This window comes from Gouania willdenowi, chromosome 17 (assembly GCF_900634775.1).
Source record: "Gouania willdenowi chromosome 17, fGouWil2.1, whole genome shotgun sequence".
In the NCBI taxonomy this organism is placed as follows: Eukaryota; Metazoa; Chordata; class Actinopteri; order Blenniiformes; family Gobiesocidae; genus Gouania; species Gouania willdenowi.
This window is the reverse complement of record NC_041060.1, coordinates 1,271,102-1,293,948: the sequence shown is the minus strand read 5'-3', so window position 1 is coordinate 1,293,948 and position 22,847 is coordinate 1,271,102. Positions and strand designations below refer to the sequence as shown.

The 22,847-nt window shown below is 34.7% G+C and overlaps 1 protein-coding gene across 1 annotated transcript; it reads left to right on the top strand.

The window, feature by feature from the left end:
* Positions 1 to 6,522: 6,522 nt before the first annotated feature.
* On the top strand, positions 6,523 to 19,265 carry LOC114478839 (cyclic AMP-responsive element-binding protein 3-like protein 3-B). The gene is made up of 10 exons (XM_028472126.1): positions 6,523 to 6,680; positions 7,126 to 7,221; positions 7,540 to 7,801; positions 10,408 to 10,538; positions 10,842 to 10,952; positions 12,833 to 12,939; positions 15,600 to 15,668; positions 17,843 to 17,930; positions 18,487 to 18,580; positions 18,670 to 19,265. The coding sequence occupies exons 1-10, from the start codon at positions 6,660 to 6,662 to the stop codon at positions 18,819 to 18,821; spliced, it is 1,131 nt and encodes a 376-aa protein (XP_028327927.1). The 5' UTR covers positions 6,523 to 6,659; the 3' UTR covers positions 18,822 to 19,265.
* The last annotated feature ends 3,582 nt before the right edge of the window (positions 19,266 to 22,847 follow it).

Genomic DNA, 22,847 nt, shown 5'->3' with positions numbered 1-22,847 from the left:
ACAGAGCAATACACAAAATGACTCCAAAAACACATAAGACAACAACAATAACACACAGAATGAAAGAGAATAAGACTTCAAAATACACAAAAAAACAAAAATATATACAATTAATAACAGAAAAATCATATAAAATTAGAACAAAAACACACAAATAGTTGATCATTTGGCCCTCGGATCAGATACAATCCCATTTTGTTGCCCTAAAATAGGAAATAACTTTGGAATTAGAGACAAGTTCATTTTTATTATTTTAGCTTTTTGCTACTGACCCAGGACTATTCCACCAGCTGAGGGCAGAGCAGGACCAAACACAGGACACTGGAAAAATGAAAATGGGATCATTTGAAGACCTGTATGCTTTTCATAAATGCACTCAGGAGAAGAATAACATTCTGCATTTGAATGGAATAGATGCTTTTATTCTCCCATCAGACAATAAATGTATAATGTCATACTGTTGGTCGCTTAATAACAGGTGAAGGGGTTAAAATCACTGTAATGGATCAGTAATAATACATTATAGGAAGATAAGGCCTGTAGGCTAATAAAAAGCAATCATTAAGCACGTACATATTTTACATAATAACACTCTACATTTCCTCTTAATAATACAAACTGGTTTTCCATGGTGTAGCTTGATTTTGCTGCTGTTGGTTCTGTTAAAAAAATCTGAGTAATTCCAGGAGGAAAACTCAATCAAATCTGTGCTCGTTTCATTCCTTCATGTCTCTTCCCAGCACAGATGGTTTACTAAAATTATAATGACAGAGCCAAACAGATTGCACTGTTCACTGTACTCACTCAAAAGAAATGTTGTGCCTTTTTTTTAATCATAGCGTGGCCATTATATATAGACAGTGAACGTCAGGATAAGCTTTCTTCCTGTTTGTGTCATGCAACGGCTTAGTGAGATCATATTTTATTAAGTATTAAGAATAAAAGACATGATAGGTATGTACTTTCACCACCACTGAAAATGTGCTTCTTTCAAACTCCAGGGAAGTAATTTAACATCCTTTCAGCAGTAAATGTAAATTAAAAAAAACAGCATTATATGTATCAGACTTGGCAGCCCGGGGGCCACATGTGGCTCTTGGTCTAATTTTTTTTACGTCCCCCATAGAAAAAAACCCCAAAATTTTTATTTTATTTTTTTATTTATTCAGTTTATTTCCGACATGGTTACATTCACTTTTTTTTTTTTTTTACATTTTTTTGTACATGCCGAAAATGACTCCAAAAAACCACAAAATTACAGAAATTGCACAGAGGGGCAAGAACAATAAAAATAATTGTCTCCAAAAATACACAAAATGACTCCTAAAACACACAAAACAAGCTAAAAAAAGAAAAAGAAAAAGCAAAACACTCAAAATGACTCACAAAACACACAAAAATACACAAAAAACAAAAAAAAACACAGAACCTCTTATTGCATAGATTGGTAATATTTCCAATACTTAATTAAATGTTGTTAATGTGGCCCTCCGAACAGACAATCATTTTTGGCTCCCACTGTGATAAAAGCTGCCCATCTCTAATATCTATATCTATACAATGATTTATTGCTAAATACATACTTGTGAAGAAGGTAAAACATTTAACTAATGAGAAATGTTTCTTTAAATGCATTAATAGTGGATGTTTATTATTTAATGAGTAGCTACGAGCTCAAACGAACTGCAGTACATTGTAATGTGTTAAAGTAGGAAAAGAAAAACATTCAAAACTAATGAATGAGAAATATTTATTATGACCTATATAACATACAGGTAAAAATACACAATGAGAAGAATTGCTGTGTTAGAATAGAAACGTATAAAATGCTTCCAACTATACAAAGTAGTTTAATACAGTAAAACAAGTTTGGATGAACTACGGCCAGGCCGGCGAAACGTCTCCACGCCCAATAGCATGTACCACGTTCCCGTGAATTCAGTGGGAAAAAAAGGTCTCAGAGAGGCTCTTTACATTTGCTCATAGAACATCTATGTCAAATTACAACGAGCATTAACGGAAATTACTGGCGCCCCCTGTGGCACATACGGGGTAATGGGCCCCATTTATATATTGGTATGTGCCAATGATTCGGTACCACCGTCGCAATATTTGACTCACAAATAAAAGAGAAATTGACTTTTTTTTGGGGGGGCTCCTTGGGGCACCCCTGTGCCACAAATAGAAAATTGGACTCAGAGCGTTGATGCGTACACATCCATAAATAATACCTACCAACTTTCAGCCTGATCCGTTCTGGAAAAACAGAGGAGCAGTGGTTTTAACTAGTGTACTAATGTAGCGTAGCCTAATAAATAATTAAAGCTCAACATTCCTCACAGGATTCACTTGACATTTTCTGTTTCTTCCTCTGGTAAAAGCATTTCTCCTCTGGGAGGTTTTAACATCAGGAGATCTGATGGCTGGAAAGTGTCAGCGTGGAGACCATTGGATACAAAAGCTTTTCCAAGGTGTAGCAGACATGAAGGAAGTGCAGAGTGAAGCCTGGGATCAAGGAACCAATGGGGAACAGGTGATATTATTAGTAACATTAAAGAAGCTTCTAGAAACAATGATAAGTCTAATTTATTACTGCTACACGTGACAGTAATCTGTCACAGGTTCCTTATCAGAGGTTCAGACTAAAGGCGGAGGTCCACAACCTGTGGCTCCCTTTGCCCCTCCCCTGTGGCCCAGTGGCCAATCACAGTGCCCCTCTGAGCATCTTTGGCCCATTTATTGTCAGATAACTTAAAGCAATAAAGAATATTTTTATTTATCTCTTTTAAGACCTAGTGTGGGCCTTGTATCAATAAATTGAAGAACATTTACTTAAAAAAAGCTGAAATTGCTGCTCGAAAGTTGGTTTTGAGCTCCACTGTTCACTGACATTGTCAGAAAAATATTTGGTGCATTGCATTGTGGGATCTGGAGTCCTTAGACAGATTAATAGAAGTGTTAAAAAACATTTACGCAATTAACACAGTTTTGTTTACGTCCAGTGTCGACTGATCACTAACCTTTAGGTGAGTGTGCAGTCTGTGCAGTCGAACCCAGAGACATAGAGCAGCAAATACCGCAATGTTGAGAGATGGAATATTAGGCGGAAAGTTTGACTTGAAATTTTAACTCATTGACAGCGCTAGTTGTTTTTTTTTTTACAACACACACAACAACGATACAACCTCTCAGACACACGTCCATGCTTCTGTTTTTTCACAAAAAATGACAAGTTACAAAATTGTACAAAGACTTCAATAATTCCAAGAAAAAAGAAACAAAAAGGTTTTTTTTTTTTTTTTTTTTTTTAAACTCAAACCAGACAAATTCCCAAAATAAGAAAAAGAGGTTTCTGAGTTACGGCTTTTGAGATGATATTTTTTTTTAAAACAGGCCCAGGTTTTTAGTTCATTCTTACTGTGATTTCTTGTGTTTGCTTCAAAAACGTTGTCAAAGTCACTTCCCAACACATTTCTGGTGTTTTCACTGACAAAACAATGGTAATGTAATGGGCCCCATTCATATATTAGTTACCATCAACTGTTGCAATATTTGACTCACAAATAAATGAGAAAAGGACTTTAATGGAAATTGCCAAAAAAAGGGGGGTCCCTCGGGCCTCTAATTGAATTGTGTGAGGCATAATCGTAATCTATTTTGAATTACCTTTGAAACGATATATCACACGACTATGTTCCCATAAATTTTGAAAATGACCGAAAATGGGGGGTGGGCCCCCCTGGCCCCATTTCAAAAAAAGGGCTCAGAGCGTTTCATGATATTCATTCATAAAGTATTCATAGCAAACTGCATTCTGATCTAATGAGAACTAACGGAGGAGTAGTCATTTGAAAAATGGGGCCCCCTGCGTCCCCATGACACGTACGGGGTAATGGGCCCCATTTATATATTGGTATGTGCCAACCGTCGTAATATTTGACTCGCAAATAAATGAGAAATAGACTTTTGTTTTTTCTTCTTTTGGGGCTCCTTTCAAGTGTCGATGCGTACACATCCATAGATTATAGCGACCAAATTTCAGCCCGATTTGTTCATGAATAACAGAGGAGTAGTGATTTTAACTAGTGTACACAACAACAATAACAACAACAACAAAGTGAGGGCGTTTTGGCCAAACAAATGGTGTCATGTGACTCACTCTGAAACACTAGAAGTAACGGTAAGAATGAAGTAAAAACACTTCTATGCATTCGTCTGTTGGATGTACCAAAAACAATGAGTTTCATGCCAGGTATCAGAGGAGTGTGTTTATGTTGTGATTATGTTGTGTTCCTACAGTGAGTTCAACTGAAGATGAAAAATAAAAGATGTTTGTAACCCATGAAGATAATGTGCGTGTGTGTGCGTGTGTGCGTGTGTGCGTGTGTGTGTGTGGGCTGTGAGTCGTACTCCAGGTGATGATCAAACACACTGTGTTGTATTCAATGAGCCTCCTTTATAACTATCGATACATCATGTGCTTTACAAGTAAGCAGACACACATGCAGTACTCTATAGTGTGAGTAATAGGGACGTTCAATGTGATAGCGTGTGCAATAGCACAGCGGTCACATGTACTGTGCTCTGAGCTCTTCTAGGTAAGGATGGTTGATCATATCTACATGTACTTTAAACTGTCCTCATCGCCATAGATAGAGAAACAATAAAGATAGCACAGCTCCATCCACACGTAATTTAACATATTTATACACTGATAAGTGTCTGTGGTGGATACTTGAAATAAATGTAACCAACACTTCAGGACCAGATGAGAACATGGTGACTCACTGTGTTTCACACAGGACTGATAGAGTGCATCACACTGTCATAAACAACTACATTAAATACATCTTATATCATTATATTAAATATTATTTTATCCACTAGAATAAGATTAAAATTCTTCTTCTTCTTCTTCTTCTTCTTCTTCTTCTTCTTCTTCTTCTTCTTCTTCTTCTTCTTCTTCTTCTTCTTCTTCTTCTTCTTCTTCTTCTTCTTCTTCTTCTTCTTCTTCTTCTTCTTCTTCTTCTTCTTCTTCTTCTTCTTCATAACTGATTATTTGACAACCATTGTAAATGGTCTTGTTAAGTTTAAAATTGTCTAGAAATAGAAAGTAATGAATACTTTAGAGGAGTCTCAGAAAAATGCTTCAGACACAAACAGAAAAGATGAGCGTTTGTACATCTGTGGTGATGGTATATTCTTTCTAGCCAGCCTTGAAAAATAGATGAGGGAACGAAGATTGGACTCAGTTAGAAATGTGTTTTTTTGTGTTTCGTTTGATTCCATCTCTTAGCAAACTTGCGTTGCACCAAAGCCTTTTCATCATGCCCCAAATACTCCCTTCATTTGTGTTGTTGCTTTCTGAACACCTCGCTGTGTTTACAGCAGTCATAGGAAACCGGCGGCTTCAGGTGACACACAGCCCTCAGAAAACTACATACACAAAAATAACAGAAAAATACACAAAATCAAAACAAAACTAATGCAAAAACACAAGACGGCTACAAAAATACACAGAATGACAGGAAAATATACAAACATAACAGAAAAAATATGGAAAAAATAACAGAAAAATATACTAAATGACAACAAAACTACTGCAAAAACACAAGACGGCTACAAAAATTCACAGAATGACAGGAAAAGGTACAAAATATACAAAAACAACAGAAACATATACAGAATTACATGAAAACGACTCCAAAAACACAAGATGACCACAAAAATACACAAAAATAAGAGAAAAATATACTAAATGACAACAAAACCACTGCAAAAACACAAAAATACTACAAAAATACACAGTTCACATCAGTTGAATTTAGAACCGAAACTGTTTTCCAACTGAGGGGGAATTCAAAAGCCCTGTAAAGCTCTCCTAACTTACTGATAACACAGATACGTCTTTGCAAGCCAGCATGTTTCTGTTCCAGTGTTGCTGCTGGGTGAAAATATTACATAATGTCTATTATTTTACGATGTGTACACTCAGTAATCACATGAAACAAATGTACCTAATAAAGATTACAGAGAGCAAGGTGTGTTTCGACTGGAGGAAGAAACACTGATCTAATGGATTTACCTGATGCTGTTCATGGAAATAGAATTTCACACAAGTCTGTTTTTTTTTCTTACGTTTGTTTTTATATTCATGTTTTCATCATCAGATTTAGCATTATCGCCACTATGATCAACACAGATCATCTCTTTTCAATGTCACCTGTTAAATCTCTCTGAATTCAATAAATCCACTCACTTTAGAGATGTTTACTACTTAATGTACATTTTAGATTTTGGATTAAAAGTTCCCAAGCTGTGGTAAGTTTTTCTGTCGTAGAAAAATGGCAAAAAAAAATGACTGGAATCAAAAAACTAATGAAACATGAAGTCATCACGTCAACATTATTACCAGGTTACTTTAGGTGAACAGTTACAGCCAATCAAAGGGCTTTGATCTCCTTCCAACGTGGGATTGGACAGTGAAGGAAGCCCTGTGTGATATGGAATTTACACTTTGTCCCTGAATAATTCAGTCAGACATTTTATCACACAGTCAAAGCAGACAAAGGAGGCTCTTCAGCTGGTTGTGTGTGTGTGTGTGTCTGTGTGTGTGTTGTGTTTATTTCCTTTTATACTGCTGCGTTTATGTCAGGATAATGACCCTCACATCAAACAAGGTAAGACATTGTTTGAGAAGGAAAAGTAGGAAAAGAAAGTAAAATTAGCTAAAAATCCAACAGGATTCAACCTGGTGACTTTGTACAGTAGTTATTAATATCGTCACATCAAGTCGTTTTTGGGGCTATTTTGTGATTTTATATATATATATATATATATATATATATATATATATATATATATATATATATATATATTTATATAAAATATAGAACTTTCTTATTCTTCTCCTTCTTTCTTACTATCATTTTAAAATTTTTTAAAATGTATTTTAAATGTTTTATTTAGAAATTAAAGATATTTTCACATTATTAAAAACAACATCAGTAAGGCAAAAAAACTCAAAATGGCTAAAAAATAAACCACTACTGATATTTTTCTGCAATAAAATATAACCAGGAGGAAAATTTTTGACATTCTTGGGGGGGAATGTCTTTTTTGAAGTTCGACGGTGGGATTGACATCATTGACCTGCTCCAAAACACGGATGAAACTGCTGGTTGCTATGCCAACCAAGCATGGAGCATCCAAACCATTGATGTACGTATATGCATGCACTGCAGTTTGCTCAAAGGAGAACTAATACAATACAATGAATTATTTACAGGAGATCTGTACGAATAGTGTAATTCAAAGTGGAGACTGATGTCATTTGTAATGGACTCTAAATATAATGATGATGTTTTTGTTGTTCCTTTTGCTGCCATCAATGCAGCTTTGAGTCAGAGCCAGTGGAGCAGAACAATTGAAGGGGAGATGAGCTGATGTGTGTGTCTGTGCTTGGGAATACAATTGTCTGATTAAATTGGTCACTCCAGAGTCTGATGTGCCCCCCCCCCCCCCCCCCCCCCCCACAAGGCCCTGAGCTCTGAGAGCAGTGGAGCTGATGATTTCCTGGAAGCTCTGCTCCATGGTAGTGCGTCGTCCTCTGGTCCAGCCTCTCCCCTTTGGTCGCCCTGCACCACTGACAGCAGCATTAACGACGACCTACTGACAGACCCTGACGACAACCTCCACTACAGCCCCTCAAACGCAGTGTTTCCCTCAGGGTTCCCTCAGCATCAGTCTGCAAAAAACACAGCAGGAAATGAGAAAAACTCAGACGTTTGTATCAATCTGGGTAAGAATCTATTGTTGAACTGAATATTTGTTCCCACCCAACTCTGACAAAATGTCTGCATATTTGGGGCAACTTTTCACAACTTTATCACACAAAAATTGTGTGATCCGAGGCCCACATTATCAACGTTCATGTCAGCAGAATAATAACTAATAATGACCAATCTGAGCATTAACACAGGAAAGCAACAAGAAAGAGCTTTTTGTGTTTCTGGAGTATTTTTTGTGTTTTTGTTATCGTTTTGTATTATTTACTCCCATTTTGTGTCTGTTATTGCCATTTTGTATATTTTATTTTCATTTTGTGTATTTTTGTGGTAATGTTTTACATGTTTTTGTTGTCATTTGGTACATTTTACTCTCATTTTGTGCTTTTTAATTGTCATTTCTTAAATTTTTTTTTGTTGTCATTTTATATATGTTTTTCTCATTTTGTGTATTTTTGTCACGTTTTATATTTTTGTGGACATTTTGTATTTTTTACTCTCATTTTATGTGTTTTTGTTCTTATTTTTTATATTTTTGTTGTCATTTTGTATATTTTTCTTTCATTTTGTCATTTTGTCAATTTGCATATTTTTGTGGTAATTTTGTGTATTTTGTTGTCATTGTGTTTTTGGGATATTTTTGTGCTTTTTTGTTGTCATTTTGTATATTTTACTAACATTTTGTATATTTGTGTATTTTGTTGTCATTTTGTGTATTTCTGTTGACATTTTATGTGTATTTCTGTGGTCATTTGTGTTTTTTGTGTGTTTGTACATTTTACTCCCATTTCCTGTTTTTTTGTTCTCATCTTGTATATTTTACTGTAATTTTATGTGTTTTGGTTGTCATTTTGTATATATTTGTTGTCATTTTGTGTAATCATAGAGTTCATTTGTGCATTAACTTTGAGCACCGCACAAAATTAGACCGAGGCCAGCATGTGGCTGCCAATTGTACATGTCTGCTGTAGTACATGAAAACACATCAACACATTTTTATCTACATTTTTCCACTTATTTCATTTCTAAGGATCAGTGCAAATCATTCTGCAGCGGATTGGTAAAATATTCAGCATGGAATTCAAATTAGTCTGGAATTATTAGCAAAGCTGTCATGTTTGTGTCCCACTTTATTTCAGCATTGCTGCAAAAGCAACATTTCTACGCTCAATATACTGCAGATTATAGAAACAAGAAATAAGAAAAACAAGGTAAATCAGGGCCAATCATTAAAACAGTTTTCAAAATAAAAGGCAGGATGTATTCTATTAAACTGCCTCGTGGCAGTGATTTGTGACCCCCTTCAGTATTCCCAATGAGAAGCAAATGTGAAACATCACAAAGCGGTCCATCAGAGTTAAGTGCAGCATAATTTCACGTGATGGGAGCATGTTCTGCTCTGCACACACGCCAAATAAACCCTGTTCTGCGTGACCTGCTGTGGTTGTTGTGTCTCCTGCTGTGCACTATAAATTTTCCTGAGAAAAAGTTGTGGACATTTAAGCAGCATCAGTGTCTTCTTTGCATGATCCCAGAATGATACTTTGGGGGGCTCCAGCATCTGCTAGGTTTGGCTTCTTCTTCCTTTCACTGACAACAGATCGTTGCTAATATGTGTGAGGTTTGATTTACTGTGGGAAAAGATGTATAAGCATGACATAATTAGATGTCGTCTCAACAATATGACATGAACTTACTTTCAACGGAGCTTCCTGTAGTGCAGAGACATGAACAACTGCTATCACAGTAAGGGCCACAAAAATAGTGATTATTTGATGCAAGGGCCACATTATCAACATGTTTATATCAGCATATAGAAAAATTAGCATTAGCACAGGAAACAACAAAGTTTTGTGTTTTATGTTGATTTTTTTAAAAATATTTCATTTATCCTTTTGTGTATTTTTGTTGTAATTTTGTGTGGTTTTTTTTGTTTTGTTTTTTTCATTTTTGTGTAATTTTGTCATTGTTTTGTGTTTATGGAGTTATTTGTGTACATCTTTCTGTCAATTTGTATGTATGTATGTGAGTTTTTGTTGTTTGTCATTTTTGTATATTTTTGTTGTCCAGTTAATTTAGTTTTTTGTGTGTTTTTAGAATCCGTTTTCTATATTTTTGTTGTCGTTTTGGGTTTTTAGGGTCATTTTTGTGAGTTTTTGTTGTCTTTAAGGCTATTATTCTGTCATTTTGTGCATTCTTTGACTAATTTTTGTGTATTTTGTTACCCATGTGCATGTTTCTGTCAATTTCTGTCTTTGGAACAATTTTTGTGTATTTTTTGTCGTTTTGGGGTCACTTTTGTGTGTTTTTGTTGTCCTTCAATGTGTTTTTCTTTCATTTTGTTATAATTTTTGTATATTTTTGTTGACCTTTTGGCTATTTCTCTGACATGTTGCATGTTGTTCGAATCATTTTTGTGTGTTTTTGAAGTCATTTTGCACATAATTAGACAGAGGGCTGCATGTGGCCCCCGAGCCATCAGTTGCATATGTTTGCTGTGGTGTACAGTATATAAAAATGCAAACACACATATGTATTGTGTTGATGTCGTTTCTGTGCGTAACACTTGAATCACAACCTTTTGTTAATCTTCTACCTGTTCTTGTGCTTTTATGTCCAGACTGGGAACCTGAAGGCGTCCATGAGGGGTCGGGCATTGCGTACTACCTCACCACCAGTCGAAGTCCCCTGCTGCCATCCAGCCACAGTGTTACTGTGAAGGACCTGCTGCTATCCAACCTGGGACACAAAGTGAGCACGGCTCAACTTTTCTGTGAACTTTAATTGGAGTTTGTTCATCTTTTTCAGCTAGAGAGGGATTTATCAATAAAATATGTCATCCTCAGCATTATGAATCATAAAAAGCCCGTGTTCCATATTCATCTATAAAACCAAACATGGATATGATGTGACCCACACTGCAAGGTGACCTTTTCTTTCTGTGAAACCTGAAATAATGAGCCAGGCTGTACATTAATGATTAGATCGTCTTTGGCTGAGGTGGAGAAAAAAAAAGTGCTTTTAATGATAAAATTCTGTCCGTCTGCTTCACAGGCTCAACAAATCCCACAGCACAGCCTGCAGACGGTCGTACTTAACGAGGATGAAAAGAGGCTTCTGGCTAAAGAAGGGGTCAACCTGCCCAATAAGCTGCCCCTGTCCAAGGTACCAGTGGCAGAATACACACACACACGTATGTAATATCGATTAGTTCATAGTTAAGATCTACTAGTGCTCAAATGTGGTTTACTAGTGCGTGAGAGCACTTTACTAGTGAAGCAAATCCAGTCTTGCCATTGGCTTTCACAAACATTACAACCAATCATGGAGCTGGATTTGGTTTTAATCCCTCCTACTTCATTTGCATTAGGTCTACTAGTACTACTAGTGAATCCTATGGCTTTACTAGTACTACTAGTAGACTAAAAACAGTCTACTTGTACTACATGTAAGATATTTTAAGTGTACTAGTACTACTGGTAGACAAAAACAAGTTTTAGCCAAAAACCTGCACTCGTATTTTTTTTGTTTACTAGTACTACTAGTAGACTTTAATATCTTCTAGTGTCACTAGTAGACAATTTTAGCTTTACTAGTACTACTAGTTAGATTTTAGTGAACTATAGTAAACAAAAACCTAAACTAAACTAGTGAAGGTTTTTGGTGTACTAGTGCACGAGTAGACTTTACGGGTAAAGCAAAATTGTCTCCTAGTAGGTAAATTTGTGTTATTAGTAATACTAGTGGACTTAAATATGTTACTATTTAAAACTTAAAGCTTTACTAGTACTACTAGTAACACAAAATTGATTACAAGTTGATGATTTTGCTTTAATAGTAAAATCTACCAAAAACCTTTACTAGTAAAAATTGCTTACTTTACTAGTACTATTAGTATAATATCTTACTAGTGTTACTAGTAGACAATTTTAGCTCTACTAGTACTACTAGTGAGACTTTAGTGCACTAGTAGAACTAGTAAAAACTTCTTCACGCAGAATAGCAGGTACCACGTTCTGGATAATTCAGTCAAATGACTCGGTTCCACCGAGTAAAAAAGGTTTCAGAGAGGCTCTAGACATCTGCTCATAGAATATCCATGTCACATTACAGCCCGATTCAATGAGCATTAACGGAGGAGTAGTCATTTGAAAAATCGAGCCCCCGGGAGCCCCCGTGGCACATACAGAGTAATGGGCCCCATTCGTATATTGGTATGTGTCAATTATTTGGTACCACCGACTGTCACAATATTTGACTCTGGGCCCCTAATCGAATTGTGCGAGGCATAATTGTAATCTACATTGAATTACCTTTAAAACGATACATCACACCACTATGTTCCCATAAATTTGGAAACTACTGCAAATGGGGGGGGGGGGGGGGGGGGGGGGGGGGCTCATCACATTCATTCAAAGAGTATTCATACAAAAATGTATTCTGATCTAACAAGAACTAACAGTGTACTAGTGTGCAAGTAAGACTTTACTAGTAACGCAAAATCTTTGTGTTATAGTAGCATTAAAAAACATTAAGTTTTTAATAGTAACTTATTTGAGTCTACTGGTATTACTAGTAACACAAAATTGTCTACTTCATCGAATTTTCTTTACTATGACTAGTAAACTCAATGTCTCACTAGTAGTACTAATATACTGTTTCTAGTCTACCAGTAGGACCAGTAAAGCCAAACGTTTCACTAGTAATACTAGTAGACCTCATGCAAATGAGGTAGGAGGGATTAGAACCAAATCCAGCTCCCTGATTGGTTGTAAACATATGTCAGGCATCATTTGGCTTTCCCCTGACCCTTACTAGTGTATTTGTGCACTAGTTAATCAAAACTGAGTCCATGTGCTCTAAATGTGAGTACGAGTGGAGTTTATTTATAGTTTATATCTCACTGAACTCCATCACCTTTGAATCCAGATGTTTATCCATTGTTAAAGTGCTTCAGGTTTCCTCCACATCTCCTCCTGACCTAGTTTCCATCATCTATTATTTTCCTCCCACGTCTCCATCTCCTTGTTTCATATCTCACATAGTTTGAAGAACGGGTTTTGAAGAAGATCCGGCGGAAAATCCGCAACAAGCGTTCGGCTCAGGAAAGTCGTAAAAAGAAGAGAGAATATGTTGACAGTTTGGAAGGAAGGTAGGAGCGTTTGGTGCATTCACTGTCATTCTCACCTCTCGAGGGTTTTATCTAAACATGTGTTGACCTTGTCTGGCTCTAAACTTTCACAGGGTGTCAATGAGTCAACGCTGAGGTATAATTAAACATTTTATGAGTCAATATGTTTCAAAGTTACTGAAAGCATTTAAAGCCCACACAATAACCTAGTTTTAATTATTATTATTATTTTTTAATAACCTTTGGTTTCAGTAATACCAGAAAAAGAAGCTGCTTTCAGAGCTGAGCCTGTACATAATAAAGATAAGGTTTAACATCCATCAAAAAACATAATTAATATAAAGAAAATCAAAACAGATACACACTTGTCAGAGGTTGTGTATTCATATATCTATACACTGATCTATGGAGGTAGATCTGTGTTTATTATTCAATTAAAAAAAAAAAAAAAAAAAAAAAAATATATATATATATATATATATATATATATATATATATATATATATATATATATATATATATATATATATTTCAATTAAAAAATTACTTCAATAAAAAAACAAACCAATTAGTTTAATCAAAAAACAATATTTTCAATCAAAAAAAAAAAGCGTTCAAACAATTTTTTGGGGTTCAAATTTTTACGGCACTTTTTTTGGATTGAAAATATTTTTTTTTTGACTGAAATATTTTGTTTTGATTGAAATGTTTTATTTTTTGATTGAATAATAAAGACACAAACTACTACCCATAATATAACCCAAATAAAAAAAAATATTCAATAAAAAAAAAAAAAAGTTTTCAACCAAAGAAAAAAAATGTTCAAATGCAATTATTTGAGTCTCAAATTTTTTATTTGCATTTAAACACTGTTTTTATTTGAAAAATATATATATTTTTGAAGAAGTAAACTTTTTTCTGATTGAATAATAAAGATACAAATCTACCTCCAAACTGATCTACAGTATGTCCCAGAACAGGAAGCCATAATATAAATGTTATCAGAGTTTGTCCATCCATGGGTCTCCTCTACACTGATCTATGTCTAAATGTCTGGATCAGGTCTTGGACTGGGGCTGAAACTGAAAATCTGGTGTATTTGTGTGTATTTCATGCACTGGAGTGAATGTGTGTGATTGTATCATGATGTTTCTGTGAGAAGTTTCCCATCATTTATTCCCTGAGTTAATAATAATAATAATATGTCGGTGTAAGCAGGTGTTTCTGGATTACTGTGTGTTATTTCTAAAGAGTGGAGCATTGGATCTGATCTGTATAACAAAGCAATGACAGGTTGTGGCTGAACAACATGAATTAACAATAGATTTTGTTTGCTTTTGTTCACCTTGTGAATACAGGTCTTGCCTATTTTTAAATTGTTTTTGTGCTGCTTGGATTTAGCTCCAGGTTTAGGGTCTGTTGTTTGTGGAGTTTAGTTTCATGAGTTCTCTTTGTTACTGTCTGATTTTATAGCCAAAAGTTATTTGTTTAATTGGTGAAAGGTCATGATGAATGTAGTTAGAGAGTTACCCATGCTTGGTATATACAGAATATATATATATACGTATACTGTATATAGGTCCTCCACTAATAAATACAGACACTGTATAGGCAAGTAATAACATTTTATTGAAAAGACGGATTCTTTTGATATGTTTTTCATCTTTAAATTAGGGATTATGTGGGACCCACAGTAATATTGGGACTGTTATGGACACCCCCAAACCCCCCCCCCCCCCCCGTAATCATATCTGTATTCACATATTTTCACGCGCATAGAATGATCCGCTGCACGTTATAAAACATGACGAGCAGCTTCATGTGCCGATAAATGCTACGACCTGTTAAAGCTCTGTTTATATTAAACGGTAATTACGGATACCAAGCGTAGGATGCACACAGGCAACATTGGGGGCAGATAAGCGGCTAAAGCGGTCCTCGGGGTCCTCAGACAAATAGACGGTGCTGCTGATGTATGTGTTTCTCAGTTATGCAGATTAAAAAGAGAGTTTAAACAACACGGCCACGCCTTTAAGTCCAAGTGTGCAGCAATTATTACAAGGGTATTGATTAAAAAAGGAAAGAACAACAGAAAAGCCCCCGACGCTGGTTAAAACCGAGCGTAGGGGGCGCCATCACTCCATAAGGGAGCCAAATGACACCGTATGGGGCCCCTATACTCAACAGCATGGGGGTGTATGTCTATAACAGTCCCGATATTACTGTGAGTGTACAAAATTTGGCCGTGAGAGGTTAACAAATTTCAGTTTTCTGGGGGGGGGGATGCGCACAGACCTCCCTACAACACTTGCGCCGGCAGCGCTCAATCCCCCTACACTGTGCTGAGCAATTCATGTCAAAATATGGCACAAGCTGTATCCCGTAGGTTCATTAAAGACTTGATTAGATTTGAATTCCATTCAGGCAAATCAGCATTTGCCAGGAATTAAACCAGCTTTGAGCAGAGAAAGTATCAACATGGGGCCATCAATCACCAATCACCAATTATGAACCATAACAGAGTTTGATTAGAAATAATACGAGTCATGACAGAGAAAAGAGACAGAAGAAAAACACAGGAGTGCACAGTGTGGGACAGAATAACAGGATAATTGTTCATTTGAACACATGATGGATTGATCTACTTTAGATTTAATTCTTCCTCTTCTTTTTTTCTGCAGGATGTCTGCGATTAGTGATCACAACCTGGAGCTACAGAGGAAGATCCACAACCTGGAGGAAACCAACAAGTAAGAACCTAAAGGAACCGGAACAGAATAGACCTTTATTGAAAACCCCCAGAGAGGAAATTCATAATGTCTAACGTCAAATGTTGCATTTCATTAAACATTGTCAATCATTTTTAACCTTTTATGCAATAAATTTCCTTCAAATTTCTTCAATATTATGCTTATATTAATGGAGCGCACACACATACACACAGTATAAAGATATTGGAGATGTTTGGATGCAATTCATTATTCATTATTTATCAGAAATCTCATTATATGGTTCAATAATGTAAAATGATTTTTATCTCATGATATTTAATGAAATGGGCAAAGTTCACATGAATAATTAAATGGAAATAAATATAAAAATACTTATATATGTATTATATTATACAGGGCTATAATATAAGCAAAACAGGGAATCTGAAGAGCATTTTTTTTTTTTTATTTAACACTTTGAATAATAGAATAAATTACAGAAGTATTTTTACTTAACATTTACTTGTAAAAAAAAAATAAAAAAATAAAAGTCAGTGCATATAAACTAAGTTACTGCATATTTGGTATATTTTCATGCATTTAAACCTAAAAGAAATGCAGCTGGACAGAATATTTAGGTGTCATGTCATTTACCCATATACGTATATTTTTGCAAATTCAATTAAAGGTTTTTTTTATATCTAGCAATACACAACAATTGTTCAAAGCCTTATATTTACTTAGGAACTTAATTTGGTACACATTTAAAATTAATTGTGATAACATTTATCAATAGGGGCAATTCAGTGTGCAAAGATATGGGGAGCAAAAAAAAATAAGCAAGCCACAATAAAACACATAAAAGAACATAAAAAAAAAAAACAACATAAAAACATGTAGCAGTGCATTTTGAAACATGAAAAACACTGCAAAAGAAAATCATTAATTTTTCAGCTTGTTTATCACACACAGGTGTTATGCATAATTTAACCACCTCAAGCATGTAAATGAAGCTTCTATGTGTGTGTGTGTGTGTGTGTGTGTGGTTCCCTGGCGGTCAAATCCTTTTTTGCTTTGTGCTCCATTTCTATTTGTAAACTGGAGCAGGCGACTCATATTTACTCAACAGCTGATTGGTTAAACACTGCTAGGTTTGCATTCAGCAAACAACAACTGATTGCATTCAGCGTTTTATACATTTAGCATTAGCATGAAGCCTTTTCATGTTGATTGGGATTCTATGGTCACACAACTCCAATAGCAAACATGTGTTTGATTTTCTGACTCCTGCTCTATGAGTTATAATAATCCTATATTTTTACTCACTTTGTTGTTGTTGTTGTGTACACTAGTTAAAATTGTGTACACATCAACACTCTGGGCTGATTTTTGATTTTGGACCTAGGGGGCCCTAAGGAACCCCAAAAGAAAAAAAATTAAAGTCAAATATTACGACGTTTGGTGGTACCGAATTATTGGCACATACCAATATATAAATGCGGCCCATTACCCCGTATGTGTCAGGGGGCGCCAGGGGGCCCCATTTTTCAAATGACTACTCCATTAGTTGTCATTAGATCAGAATGCAGTTTGGTATGAATACTCTATGAATGAACGTGATGAGACGCTCAGAGCCCTTTTTTTAAATGGGGCCCGGTCCCCCCCCCCCCCCCCCCCCCCCCATTTCCGGTAATTTCCAAATTTATGGGAACATAGTCGTGTGATGCATTGTTTCAAAAGTAATTCAACATAGATCAGAATCAGAATCAGAATCAGAATCAGAAACAACTTTATTGACCAAGTAATGTATGTTATACACACAAGGAATTTGATTTGGTGATTATGCATCACACAATTTGATTAGGGGCCCGAGGGGCCCAGGTCAAATATTGTTGGTGGTACCGAATAATTGACACATACCAATATATGAATGGGGTCCATTACTCTGTATGTGCCACGGGGGGCACCAGGGGGGGCCTCATTTTTCAAATGACTACTCCCCCGTTAATGCTAGTTGAATCGGGCTGTAATTTGACATGGAAATTCTATGAGCAGATGTCTAGAGCCTCTTGGAGACCTTTTTTTACTCATTTGACTGAATTCTTGGGAATGTGGTACGTGCTATTCAGCGTGGAGACGTTCTCGTGGACCGTAGTTCATCAGAAGTTGTTATTTGAAGTAACAATGCTTTCATTCGTCTCTATTTGTTGCAGTGTTCTGAAAGAGCAGCTCAGTCAGCTTCAGGCTCTGGTTCCTCACAGCTCCAGTAAACCAGCAGCGCACAGAGGAGCGTGCATACTGGTGAGAGAAGAGTTCCTTCATTTACGCTATTGAGAATCAGGTTTGACTGACAAAGAAATTAGAGCTCAGAAATAAACAATATAAAATCAGTTACTATCAGCACTGAATACTAGGGGTGTGCATTGCCATGAATTATACCATATGATTCACAATCTGCATGTCACAATACAATATATCCCGATATTTCCCAATACTAAACAATACAATAATAATCAATAATAATTATTTACCACACACAATCTCAAACAAAAGTATTCTATACTTTCACTTTCTCAAATAAAATGCAGAATAGAAATATCTGAGCTTGTCACTTTGCACTAAACCTGGCAACTCTGTATTCTTAATAAACATGATCAAAAACTATTTATATTTATATAAAAATGGGGTCACGTGACTCACGACCCAAAAATGGTTGTAAACCTCTGCTATAACTGAAAGAGTTCTAATGACTGACTTGTGTTGCATAAGTTTCCTTTGAGTCCAACTACATCATCATTTTCTGTCATCACAAACTCTGCTTACATTAAATCTGTTCTTTCTCGTTCCTCATGTCCAGGTTCTGCTTCTCTCCTTCTCGTTGATCATCTCCTCAAACCTTCAGCCGGACTCTTACAGCCAGCTCAGCCAATCAGAGCACACGGAGACCAAAGGTCTGAATGGATCATTTTAATCTTCTCTCTCACACACACACACACACACACACACACACACTCATCTTTGCTTCTCCTCTGCTGCTCAGCGTGGTCCCGTTCCCTCCAATCAGTGGATGAAGTACAGAATGCTCCTCGTGCACCTTCTCCCTCAGCACTCTCCTTCACCAAAGGCTTTGAAATCCTACGAAGCTTTGCAGAGACACTACGGCCTTGGATGGAGCTTCCAACCGCAGGTTGACCCTCGTCTCATCACAGGGATCAGAACCATTGAGCTGACGGTTGTAAATGTGTAGCAACTCCAAATGATCGTTTACTGTAAATGTGTTTCAGCTTTTGTGTCTCACGGCAGACATAGACGTAAGCTACAACACGTTATTGTAAAATATTTACGTCCCTATACATGAGTGACCAAAGCAGTCGCTCATCAAGAATGTAAGTTTACATTCAGCTTTGTAAAACGTTGCTCAGAAACTTGTTGGATGATGCATTTGTTGAATTGTTGGTGTATCGTCAGGACACACACGTGAGCTGCAGAGACTTCTATGTAAATTCATAATGTATGTATTTTATTATTGAATGTAAACGTTTACTTTATCTTTGAATGTAGAAACTTAAGGTGTATTTTTTGCAAGAAAAAAAAAAGAAAAGACAAAGCCGACTTAAAACGCGCTTTGAAAACAAATTGTGTGTTTGTTGTTTGTTTTGTTCCCATAATTGTCAAGTAATGCTTTTATTTTGATGCTTCCGGTGAATTTGCATAGAAGCTAAATATTTATATTTAATATTTAGATTTAGATCTAACTTTTTGATTTAGATTTAATATTTAGATTTAGATTTAGATTTAACATTTAGATTTAACATTTTAAAATTTACATTTAACCTTTAGATTTTACATTTGGATTGAATATTTTAAAATTTTCATTTAACATTTAGCTTTATATTGAACATTTAGCTTTATATTTAACATTTAGCATTTAGATTGATATTTAACATTTATCATTTATATTTAAATTTAACATTTAGATTTAACATTTCTTATTTAGTATTTATATTTAACATTTATATTTAACATTTAGATTTAAATGTCACATTTACGTTTATATTTAAATGCATAATTTATATTTAGATTTAATATTTAACATTTAGGTTTAGAATTAACATTTAGATTTAGATTTAACATTTAGATTTAAATGTATCATTTACATTTAGATTTAATATTGAACATTTAGATTTAATATTTAACATTTAGGTTTAGAATTAACATTTAGATTTAGATTTAAATGTACATTTATATTTAACATTTAGCATTTATATTTAAATTTAACATTTAGATTTAACATTTCTTATTTAGCATTTATATTTAAATTTAACATTTAGATTTAAATGTGTCATTTACATTTATATTTAAATGTATCGTTTACATTTAGATTTAATATTTATCATTTAGGTTTAGAATTAACATTTAGATTTAACATTTAGATCGGGTCAAAAGGAACAAAAAAAAATTCCATACATTTTTTAAACGTGGTTAGTTGCTAATAGTTGTGAAAAGTTGCTGTTTAAAATCACGCCCCATAATAAACAATAAAAACATGTTTTAATCTTTATCGATTAGAGGCAGAAATTCTCTGTAGCTTATTTATGGAGCTAATGACTAATTGACTGGTTAAAAATATCATCATCCTCACATTAATTACTACATGTCTACATCCAAAGCTGTGCAGGGAAAAAAATTCTGCTTCATACTAACTGGCAACATCCATCACACGTATCATATGTTAATATTGTGCACGATACATAAACCAAGAATACATACGAGATAACTGAGCACAGCGCCGCACATATAGGAGTAATTTATATGTGAGATGTTTTTTAAATATAGAATCCATTACTGTGGTTGGGGGTCAATTATAATTGACCCCAACCCTAATTGTAATTAATTGATAATTAATTACAATTATGGCGTAATTATAATTGTAATTTTAAGAAACTGTTGCTGTTGTAATATTGATTAAAATGTAATTGAGTTCAGATAATTGACTGTAATTGTCATGAAAATTCAATAAAAATTGTCATTTATATTCAATGCAAAGCTGACTCAGACTCCCACACCAAAAATATTAAAACCTATATTTTCATTGATTAGGAAACCTAACAAGGTAACCAATAGATGATCAAGTTATTTATTTCAGGCTCAGTAGTTGTGATTAATTGTAACTGAACTTTAATAATTGAAAATGTAATTGACCCCAACCCTGTCTAATCAAGATCATTTCTATCATAATTTTTGTGTTTTTGTGTCATTTTGTGTGGTTTTTTTTGGTGTCATTTTGTTTGTTTTGCTGGTAAATGAGTGTTCTTTTTTATTAATCAGTATATTTTCCTCTTATTTTGTGTGTTTTTGTTGTTTTTGTGTGTTGTTGGTATCATTTCAATTATTCTCTCTGTGAAGTGTGTGTGTGTGTTTTTGGTGTCGTCTGATTGTTTCTTCTGTCGTTTTGTATGTTTCCCTGTTATTTTTGTGTATTTTGTAGTGACCTTGTGTGTTTTTCTCTCATTTAAGTGTGTCTTTGTTGTGGATGTGTTAGTGGCTGTTAGTGTGTGTGTTTCTGGTGTCATTTTGTTGTTGTTTGTCTGTTCTTTTTATTATTTAGTATATTTTTCTCTTATTTTGTGTGTTTTTGTTGTCATTTTATTAGTTGCTGGTAATTTTTAGCATTATCATCATTTTTAACTATGAAATAAACATTATAAAACCCCATATTATAAATGCTTTTCATTTTTTTTTCATTTGTATATAATGTTAATTGCTTCTCATATTTTGTCTATTTAAGTACTTGTTATTTTAGCCTTGTTTTTATTTTGCTTTTGGAAGTTAATGAAACGTAATAAAATGTAAATTTATAATAACCTAAACTCATATTTATAAATGCACACCATGAATTCCATTCATGTAATTATGATTGATCTCAAATTGTATTTTGATTCTGTATGTGTATGCACTCTTTTAACTGAGTATGTGGAGGTGAACTGTTTTAGTTCACCCTGCCCTACAGCATCCTGTCTATTCCCTAGTGTAGTTCTTCTGATCCCAGTGTTCCATTTAAATGTAAAGTTACTGTATTTTATGACCCCTCTGTTCCTTGTCCTGTATGTAATCCTGTTGTATATTGTTTTGTGACTCGCCTCGTCTTATTGTGTGAATTTATTCTCCATCAGCCTGTCTATAGGGACAACAGATGGAAACTAGCCTATGGCTCAAATCTGACATATTTACATTTGTTGTATTTTCATTGATATGTCCTGTCCCTACTTAAATAAAAAAAAATAAAAATAAAATAAATAAATACATTAGAGAAACACTGCTTCACCGTAATAATTAAAACAATATGAAATAAAATATGAAAGCAGATACAAAGAGGAAAACCAGAGAAATCTGGTGAGAGCCAATATAAACTCAATGGTTTGAAGTCACATACTGTAGCTGCTCTCGTGCGAGTGTTTTCTTGAAATAAACGTGCACATATTTTATTCATCATTAATACATTTTAGACATTTTATGTTACAGGACTAGTTCGTTGTGGTTTTTAATGTAATTTACTTCTAAGAGGAGCAACCTACACACACTTGATATTTTTCCTTTGTGGAGAAACTCAACTCAAAATTGAAAACTTGCAGATTCTTTGTGTGTATTTTACAAAAGATATTATTCTTTGCTCATATTTTACCTGTCGGGAAAATCACGCTGCCAGGGTTACATCACTGAAAGCCTGCGTCATTAATTTGGAAGAGCTTTTCACGTCTACTTGAGAAAAAGTTCTTTGTAATTTGATTTATTTTTTTTTTTTTAACACTGCATTGTTTTCTTTCAAATGGAAAAAAAAAAGAGTTCTCCAGGTTTACAGAAAAGAAAATCAAATTAAACTAGGCAAGACCTGTACTCGCACTGACCGATTCGATACGAATTGATTTGATACAGTGTAGGAACTATACCATTTGTTTCTACAGTAAAGATTTGTTGGAGATATTTTATAAAATAAAGAAGCCAATTCTAAAGTGACTAAATATTTTCTTTTCAAATATGTATAAAAGACCACATATCCCAAGCATTGTGGCTTTATATCACTGGCAAAACAAAAACAGAAGAACAAAATCACACGTCAATGTCTGGCTGATTCATTAGATGGAACTCCAGAGCCTTTACAGCCTGAGCATAGTGCATGAGAGGTAGGTAACAAAGATGCAACATTTCAATGTAAACAAG

Excerpts from the sequence above, each read along its gene's own strand:
- LOC114478839 (XM_028472126.1), top strand. The coding sequence starts at position 6,660 with ATGACCCTCACATCAAACAAG. Across the intron at positions 17,931-18,486 it reads ACAGAGGAGCGTGCATACTG|GTTCTGCTTCTCTCCTTCTC; the intron begins GTGAGAGAAGAG and ends CCTCATGTCCAG. Across the intron at positions 18,581-18,669 it reads AGAGCACACGGAGACCAAAG|CGTGGTCCCGTTCCCTCCAA; the intron begins GTCTGAATGGAT and ends TCTGCTGCTCAG.